The sequence below is a fragment of the Epargyreus clarus genome, unplaced genomic scaffold (assembly GCF_041222505.1).
Source record: "Epargyreus clarus isolate Ecla_fem2 unplaced genomic scaffold, WU_Ecla_fem_2.2 ptg000024l, whole genome shotgun sequence".
Lineage (NCBI taxonomy): Eukaryota > Metazoa > Arthropoda > Insecta > Lepidoptera > Hesperiidae > Epargyreus > Epargyreus clarus.
In genome coordinates, this window is record NW_027332231.1 from 9,998,837 (window position 1) to 10,007,500 (window position 8,664).

Consider the following 8,664-nt stretch of genomic DNA (forward strand, 5'->3'; position numbering starts at 1 on the left):
AGTTTTAACTTAATAATAGAAAAACATATTTTGTTTCATATGTTTTTGAAATTATTATGATTGTTGTGCGATGAAAAGCTATCATATTGTGTTGTATGGCATGGTATTGAGTATCAACGGACGCTTACAAATTATGACGTGTTTCTAATATATGTGTTTCCTCATATTTTTTATATCGTTAAGTCTATTTAATAACATAAATTATATGTAACTTTTATACTGTTCCTACATGTCCAATAAGTGGGGTTTCATCAGGTGCTTTGCAGACGGGCTAATTCATCTGATTGTAGTCTACTACTGACTGTTGTTGTTGTACGCGCCTAACTGCTAGTCCGCTCTGAAGTTGTTGCGAGCAGGTGTCGTCCTACAATTTGTTATGGCGACGCGATTCATTTCTATATTCAGAGCGGACTAGCAGTTTTACGCGGACAATACCTTTAGTGATGTCCATGATGTAGTCGTTGATGCCGAGCGCGGTCCACGTGATCCTCGTGAGGCCGGGCAGGATGTGGCGCTCCATGTCCAGCAGGTGGCGCTTCATCAGGTGCGTTTCTGAGGGGCTCAGGGACTTCGTGCTGGCGTTGTACTTGGATATCACGTCGTCCAATGCCTCCAATTCGTAGTAGAGACGGGCCTTCTGCATTGCCACGTCGCGAATGTTTGATGGTAGGTCGAAACCTTTGTGAAAATATGATTTTTAATATTTAATATTATTTTTATTATTTATGTGTTTCTTGTGTCTAATATGTTTCTCTTTCAATTACTCTATGGTTGTCTGGAAGAGATCGCTTTTAAGTGATAAGGCCGCCTATTGTACTCTTCATTATATGTATGTAAATATTTGTCATTTATTAGTTGGTGTACAATAAACCATTTTTGTATTATATTGTATTGTATAATATAGAGATAACAAAGGAACATGCCGTCCACCTGATGGTAAGAAACTACTGCTGCTAATAGACACCTAGAATCAGCACTAGATTAATAATCATCATCATAAAACAGCCTTAGAATGTCTCCCTGACCACACCCATCAAACCAGAACACGACAGCACTCTAAAAATCTAGGCTTGCATTATGTGCATAATATGCTATAGTCAATTACCCAATTGCTCCATAAGTTCAGCTTCCTGTATAACTAAAAAGATGTTCTTGTCGAAGTTGGGATGGAACTCGAGGTCGTACTCTTGCATCAGTTTGTGCACCGTCAGATCGCGCCACGTTACATCGGTCTGGATTTATAGTGATAGAAATAATTTATATTTTTCTATATTAATATTCTAAAGAGGAAAAATTTGAATGTTTGTTTGTTTGCATTGAAGAGGCTCCGAAATCACTGGTTCGATTGGAATAAATCTCTTTTAATATGTATGTAATTTATCCTGGAGTAGCATAGGCTATAAATTATTAAAATAAGTTTTTTTAAGGGAATGAAATAAGTCACCAATATAACTCCCAGATTGACCTGTCTAAACCAGCGAGCGTATATAAAGGAGGTCTTTTAAATTGGTTTGTAGAGCTAGTATTATAAATCTTAGCTGGAACCGTAGACCAGTATTATTATTATAGCTTATAGTATACAGAGTGAATTTTTAAAACGGGCCTTCAGGGCCAAATCCGAAACTATAAGGTTTAGCGAAAAATGCTGAAAGGAGTTACGAGGCCGATTTTGATAAAAACTAAAACTGCATCATTACTTTTTTAAAATAACTTTTTCCCTAGCCGGGAATCGAACGAGTTCATTTTGAAAAAAAAATACACTATCTATATTATTCCACTATCTGATAGTGTTCCACTATCTGATAGGATCAAAATCTGGGAAGTAATGATAAATGACAAACTAAAGGAAAAGCCTCAATTTTAAGAAAATACCTTTTTTTTCATATTAATTTGGCAGTTAAGTTCCCGCCATTCATCAATTTAAACATTTCGCGTATTAACATTTTTTTTGGCTCAATGTTTCAAATCTTTCGAAATGGACGCATTGTTCTTCAAGAAGTTATGTTTTTATGTCCGACTTAATTAAGGTTACTTTTAGGACCATTATAATAGATTTAACTTGCTATGGGCGGAGTTTCGTTTAATACAGATGTAAAATTGCCAATTTGCGAGAATGTCTTTTTCGAGTCAAATCCGAGTGATAACTAAACAAAGAGATATATAAAATCATATTTAACGTTGAAACGTAGTTATAAACAACAAACAATTTACTATTTAATCACTTATCTATTTTTATTAAAAAATAAATCCTAAAAACGGCGGTAATTTACTTGCCAAACTATTACTTTCTCATACTAAGCCGTATGTCACGGTTATAACATCGAATAATTAGTTGATTAACCAACAAATTCTTCAATGGTATGACTTACGTATGTTTCTAAAGAATTATACATAAATCATTTGTTATGTATAATCCTTAAGGAGTAGTATGGCAATGTATGGAAAAATATGTATTTTCTTCAAAATTTTCCTTTTCCTTTAATTTGTCACATAACATTACTTCCCAGAATTTGATCCTTATAAGCGACACTATCAGATGGTGGAATAATATAGAGGTGTATTTTTTTTCAAAATGAACTCGTTCGATTCCCGGCTAAGGAAAAAGATATTTTAAAAAACTAATGATGCAGTTTTAGTTTTTATCAAAATCGGCCTCGTAACTCCTTACAGCATTTTTCGCTAATCCTTATAGTTTCGGATTTGGCCCTGAAGGCCCGTTTGAAAATTTCACCCTGTATATTCAGTTTTATAGTAGCAATCGACCGGAAATATAGCCCGGATGGGCCATACAACATATTACAAAATACAAAAAGAATAAAAGACACAAAAAATGTAACCAATATCTCACCAGTCCTTCTTTTGCTAACAGAGATACGGAGCTCGGTGACCTCACATTCTCGTAGTGCTGTCCCGGAATTCTCATCAACATTACTGGAAAGTGCAAAATATGAAGGCAATGTATAATTTTTGAAATCTGTTAATTATATAAAACACTGTCATAATACTTGAAATATATGAAATAATATTTCCCGGGCTGATGGTGCACGATCGAATCTATGCAAACTTACCAGATGCATACCATGCATATTTAAAATTAATTAATTAACTTAAAATTAATTAAATGCAATTGTATGCCTTAAAGTTCCTTATAAGGTTTTTTGGATGTGTAAGACACTAGTTTCAATAAGGTATTTCATTTTGAGATAAACATTATAATGAGTGATTCTTTAAAGACAAAGGTTGTATGTATACAAACAAACATACAAGCCTTATCCCTGCGTCGTTTATCGGCAATCTCCTTATTGACAACGTCGACGGGCCGCAGGGAGGTCTCCGAGCCCTTTTTCTTCGCCACGTGCGCCTTGCCCGCCGCAGTCAGTTGCATGCCGCGGCTACTAGGTGGCGCTGTGTCTGTGTTACAACAACGAATCACATATAATTCACTTTGGATTTCTTATATTTGGTAAATAACTCAGGTTTCATAAAATCATCATCAATCTACCCATTACTGTCCCACTGCTGGGCACAGGTCTCCTCTCAGAATGAAAAGGATTACGCCATAGTCCACCGCGCTGGCCAAGTGCGTATTGGTAGACTTCACATACCTTTGAACACTTTGTTTTTTTAAGTATTCTCAGGTATGCAGGTTTCTTCACGATGTTTTCCTTCACCGTTTAAGCAAGTGATAATAAATTTCTAATACGCACATAATTGTGAAAAATTAGAGGTGCAGTGCGTGCCTGGGATTTTAAACCTCAGACCCCTCAATCAAGAGACAGAGTTTCTTAACCATAAGGCTATCTTATTTTTTTCATACAATACGATATTTAATTAACTCAAACTCTACGATGATCAGCTTTTAGTGCACTCTGAATGGCTCACACTATGCTAATTGACACCACAAAGGATCATTTTTACTTTTTCATTAATTTATTTTAAACATGTCAAATAACAAATATCAAAGCATACCATTTTCCTTCTTAAACAGCACATGTAGTATGTTCTTCTTCATCATGTTGTCGACGAACGCGGAGGCGCCTTGCACCCAGTCGTTGTACTTAGTGTCCTCGTACTCCCTGATCACCTTCGAGAAAGCCTTGTATTGCAGGAAGGCTTCCTTCTTCTGCTCGCAGTCGTTCAGCTCTGGTATCTATAATGTTATTTTGTATAACGCTTTCTACACAGCTCCACGTCGTGGGTGCCATTGCCAGTGGACACACACACATAGACAAATACACAAAGACCCAGAGCCAGAAACAGAAATCTAAATTGATCATTTAGTTATCTGTCAGGCCGGGGATCGAACCCGGGACCGTCTGCGCGTCAGACCGGTATGGTGACAGCTCCGCTACGCGGGTCGTTGGGTCGTTAATGCATTCGAAGGTGGTAGAAATCTCTGCGGTTCAACTGCAAAGGCGCCACCACATATTTTTCTACTTAATAAGCAGCATTAAGCGTTGCTATGTTCCCTTTTGACCGTTGTGGTAAGGGGACATACTTATCCCAGGCGTTCCAACTTAGACCTCAGATGCATCTGTGGCCGATAGGAATCTTACGTGGGATTGATTACAGATGTCCGTGGGCGGCAGTAGTCATTTACCATCAGTTGGATTGCATGCTCGTATGCTACTCCTATATTACTCGTATATAAAAAAAATCCAGAAACCTTCGATGCGGTGGCTACTTCCTCAATTTCTGCCTAACAGTAGAATAGCAAGGGCTACTTAGTTCTGTTTTAGTGGGTGGTAGAACCATTGTTGTTCGATCGATTGTGAGGTATCAACGTCACAAATACATATTTCTAGTAGTAGTAGATTCTTACATAATATCATAATATTCATATCATAATATCATAATATATATATATATATATATATGTTTTGATATTGGAGCATCTTATACATCAATGAATTTGTGGTCGGTATCAGGTAGATCCTCTGCTGTATAGTTGGTTATAGATGTCCATGGATAGGATTGTCCACTTATGTATATCAGGTAATCTACATGATTGTTTGCTATATCAAACTTCCGCTAATTGTAGGCGAATATTGTGTTTCTGATAAGGATTCTGAATTAAAATAGGATAAATCTTCCATCACAGCTAAGACAAGAAATATTAATATACAGAATAAAAAACTAAATAATTTATAACTACCTTTTCATTATATTACTAGAATTCTATTCGTTTAAATAAATAGAACCGAATAGGTAATGTTTATGACATATAAAATTCATATCTCATGTTGAACAATTTTAAAAGCGCTATAAGTAGGAAGGATAGTATAAAATACGTCACAATATTTTTAAAGTTATATTGCCTCGATGTACTTAATCGGTTGTTACAAAACAAATGAGAGCAATCCTTCCAATGTCACGTACGGTGAAAGTGTATGTGACGCAGTGACCGCGCGATAGTGTGCGGACATTACGCCGGCACTTGTACCGGGGGCGTAGCTCAGATGGTAGAGCGCTCGCTTAGCATGCGAGAGGTACCGGGATCGATACCCGGCGCCTCCAATTCATGTTATTAGTGCATTTTTTTAAATAGGGTGTCTTTGGGGTAATATGTTTCATACTTTTGTCTGCACTATACAACGGGGGCGTAGCTCAGATGGTAGAGCGCTCGCTTAGCATGCGAGAGGTACCGGGATCGATACCCGGCGCCTCCAATCTGGAGCGCAATAGTCCAATTTTTTTTAAATGGGGTCACTTTTGGAAATATGTTTCATACTTTTGTCCGTACACCACACGGGGGCGAAGCTCGGTAGCAAATTTTTTTTTGATAATTTTCCTTTATAATGGTGACCATGTGCTCTATAAATGTAACGTGTGTAATGCTGGGTACAAATATAAAAAACATGGTTACGGCACGCGGTGCTAAAAAATCTTTAAAACTGCATCATTACTTTTTTTGAAATATCTTTTTCCCTAGCCGGTAATCGAACGAGTTCACTTTGATAAAACATACACCCTCCATATTATTCCACTACTGATAGTGTTGCTGATAAGGATCAAATTCTGGGAAGTATATAATAGGATGACATTGAAATATTTCATCGGAGTAGCAAACGAGCTTGCAGACCAACTACATTTAACTGATGGACACTTTCTACCTGAAACGATCATAGATGCATTGCTGTTGAAAATAAGTAAATATTATAATCTTCATTTAAATAAAAAAATAGTAGTAATATAGATTATCGAAAAAGTATTGTTATAGGTTACTATACTCTTTGGTAATGTTTTCGTCTTTCTTCTTCTTGTCAAATAATTAAAGAAAAAAGATGTGTCTGAGCTAAGAAAATAAGATTTTATTATTTAAATAATTTCGCGATCCGATATTTTAACAATTGCCATTCCTGAACTAAGGTGGCCCCCTCATCGGTACGTCAGCCATCTATACTCACAAAACAAAACTAGGTCGTACCTTCTGAAACTTCATAATGGGCTGTTTCATTTTGTTGAACAACGCCCGAGCCCAATAGATGGCGCCCGCGACGGGCGGGTGGTTACGTAGAAGGGGTGGATTTTTGCGGAATCGCTGTAAGTAAAATAATTTTTACAGTATGTTTCGAAAAATGTGTACTTGTGTAATTATGCAATACGAACGATAAAGCATGTTTCCTTTTTAATTTTCAAAAAATGTTAGGATGAAACACTTCCGATTGTATGCGACTTCAAGTTGGTAAACATAATACAAAAATGTTTTATTTATGTATATTTATAATTAACTTTAGAGAAAAATTATAACTTAAAAAAAAAGTATTATTGATCGAGATATCTCTTTTGTGTTTTGTTTTGTAGTGTACTCGTAAGACTATCAAAATCAAAGAAATTGTATTATAATTTCAAGATTAGTCAACACACACAAATAGGCAAACAAACATTTAAAAAAACTTTATTATATTTTAGTAGTACATCAAACTCATATCCTAGCTCATATAAAGTAAAGCTCCAGTAATTTTGAAACAACTACTTGAAAGCATGTTACCGTAAACTTGTCCTCCAAGGCAGTGATCTCCTTGATAAACTGCCGCATGACGAGATCGAATTTTGTAGAAAGCTGGCGACGTATCGACTCCCTCGTGTCGAACTCCAGGAACTTCAGCAGCACGTCCAGAGCTTCCTCCGATGAACTGCAAGGACAGACAGGATGATAAATTGTTATAACTACACAAGTCGTATTTCCTGACCAAATAAGAAATATGACAATATAAGTAAAATTAGTATGCGATTATCTGACAAACGATTTAACACGCTTTTATTATTCTTTTATAATATGGAAGTAGTAAACGAACATGCAGTCCATCTAATAGTAAATCACTGCCACCCGTAGGCACCTGTAATCAATCCCAGATAAGAGTTCAATCAGAGGTCATAAGCTGATGCATGAACTACGCCGGAGAAGTAAGTCGGAAGCTCACCCTTTAAACCAGTAGGTACCCTTATCATGAGTTTTCAAAACGTCCCACATTTTTACGTTACGTTTACTCAATTCATTATTCTGTTCCGTTTGCTTCAGTAGAATGAGTTGTCCAAAGCGCACCACTGAGTAAACAGAACAATAAGTAGGTGCTCAAGTGACGAACTTTTTGTCTCCCGCACATGTTCGCAAAAAGAGAGACAAAACATAATGCGCCATTTTGTTAATTTAGATATTTAAGGTTACGTTACTGACACTATAGTTCTGATACAATCCGCTAGGGGCGCTGATTGGAAATGGCATGGGCAAATACGTAAAAATACCAAAATAGTCATATTTGTCAAAACGTAAAAACTCATGGCTTTAGCACGATCTAAGATCGAAATTTGACAATGTCTAGTATGAAGAAAATGTTGAATGCCGAACTTTGGTGGGCAAGATATTGGATATATTGAATATTGATAACCGGTGCATTCGGGTTTGACTATAGCAGTCCATAGGAGGTAGTAATCCCTTACCGTCTGGTGGACGACTTCAAGCTAGCCCTCAAGGGTAGCACCACATCCGTGGCGTATCACAGGCAAAATTCCGATGTAATTTGATTTCGGACGTTTCAGGGAGTGAGCTACCATTTACTATCAGATGGACACTGAGGAAGATTTGTTGTATAAAAAGTTAAATTACCGCAAATTGCCAAAGCTCTGGTTGATATAGTTCTTGGCCTCCTCCTCCAGATAGCGCACCTCGTTCCAGAAGTCGTTCATGATGACGTCCCAGTTCTCCTTGTTGACGAATACGAATACGCTAAGTCGATCGTGCGTATCGGGTACACGAGGTTCTTCACGCGTTTGCGACGTCGTCTATCATCCGTTATTGATAATCTATGTATCCAATCTTTACCTACTTAAGATCGAAATTTGACAATGTCTTGTATGAAGAAATTGTTAATTGCCGATCTTTGGTAAGAAAACGTTGGATAGATTGAATATTGATAACGAGCGCATTCGGATATGACTATAGAAGACCATGGGGTGTAGTAATCCCTTACCGTGAGGTGGACGACTCCAAGCTAGCCCTCAAGGGTAGCACCACATCCGTGGCGTATCACAGGCAAAATTCCGATTTCAGACGTTTCATGGAGTGAGCTACCACTTACTATCAGATGGACACTGAGGTGGATTTGTTGTATAAAAAGTTAAATTACCGCAAATTGCCAAAGCTCTGGTTGATATAGTTGGTGG

General features: G+C 37.1%; 1 protein-coding gene and 2 non-coding genes across 3 annotated transcripts in view; 2 read left to right on the forward strand and 1 right to left on the reverse strand.

Moving 5' to 3' along the window:
- Dhc98D (Dynein heavy chain at 89D) overlaps positions 1 to 8,664 on the reverse strand; it is an 81,115-nt gene that overhangs the window by 59,733 nt on the left and 12,718 nt on the right. Inside the window, exons 18-24 of the mRNA XM_073086993.1 lie at positions 6,992 to 7,136; positions 6,428 to 6,541; positions 3,970 to 4,150; positions 3,265 to 3,411; positions 2,849 to 2,931; positions 1,106 to 1,232; positions 436 to 678 (exon numbers count right to left, since the gene is read on the reverse strand). Of these exons, the coding sequence (XP_072943094.1) occupies positions 436 to 678; positions 1,106 to 1,232; positions 2,849 to 2,931; positions 3,265 to 3,411; positions 3,970 to 4,150; positions 6,428 to 6,541; positions 6,992 to 7,136 (1,040 nt within the window). The remainder of the gene's footprint in view (positions 1 to 435; positions 679 to 1,105; positions 1,233 to 2,848; positions 2,932 to 3,264; positions 3,412 to 3,969; positions 4,151 to 6,427; positions 6,542 to 6,991; positions 7,137 to 8,664) is intronic.
- Positions 5,445 to 5,517, forward strand: TRNAA-AGC (transfer RNA alanine (anticodon AGC)). Its single transcript has one exon. It is a non-coding gene; the product is annotated as a tRNA-Ala (tRNA).
- On the forward strand, positions 5,597 to 5,669 carry TRNAA-AGC (transfer RNA alanine (anticodon AGC)). Its single transcript has one exon. It is a non-coding gene; the product is annotated as a tRNA-Ala (tRNA).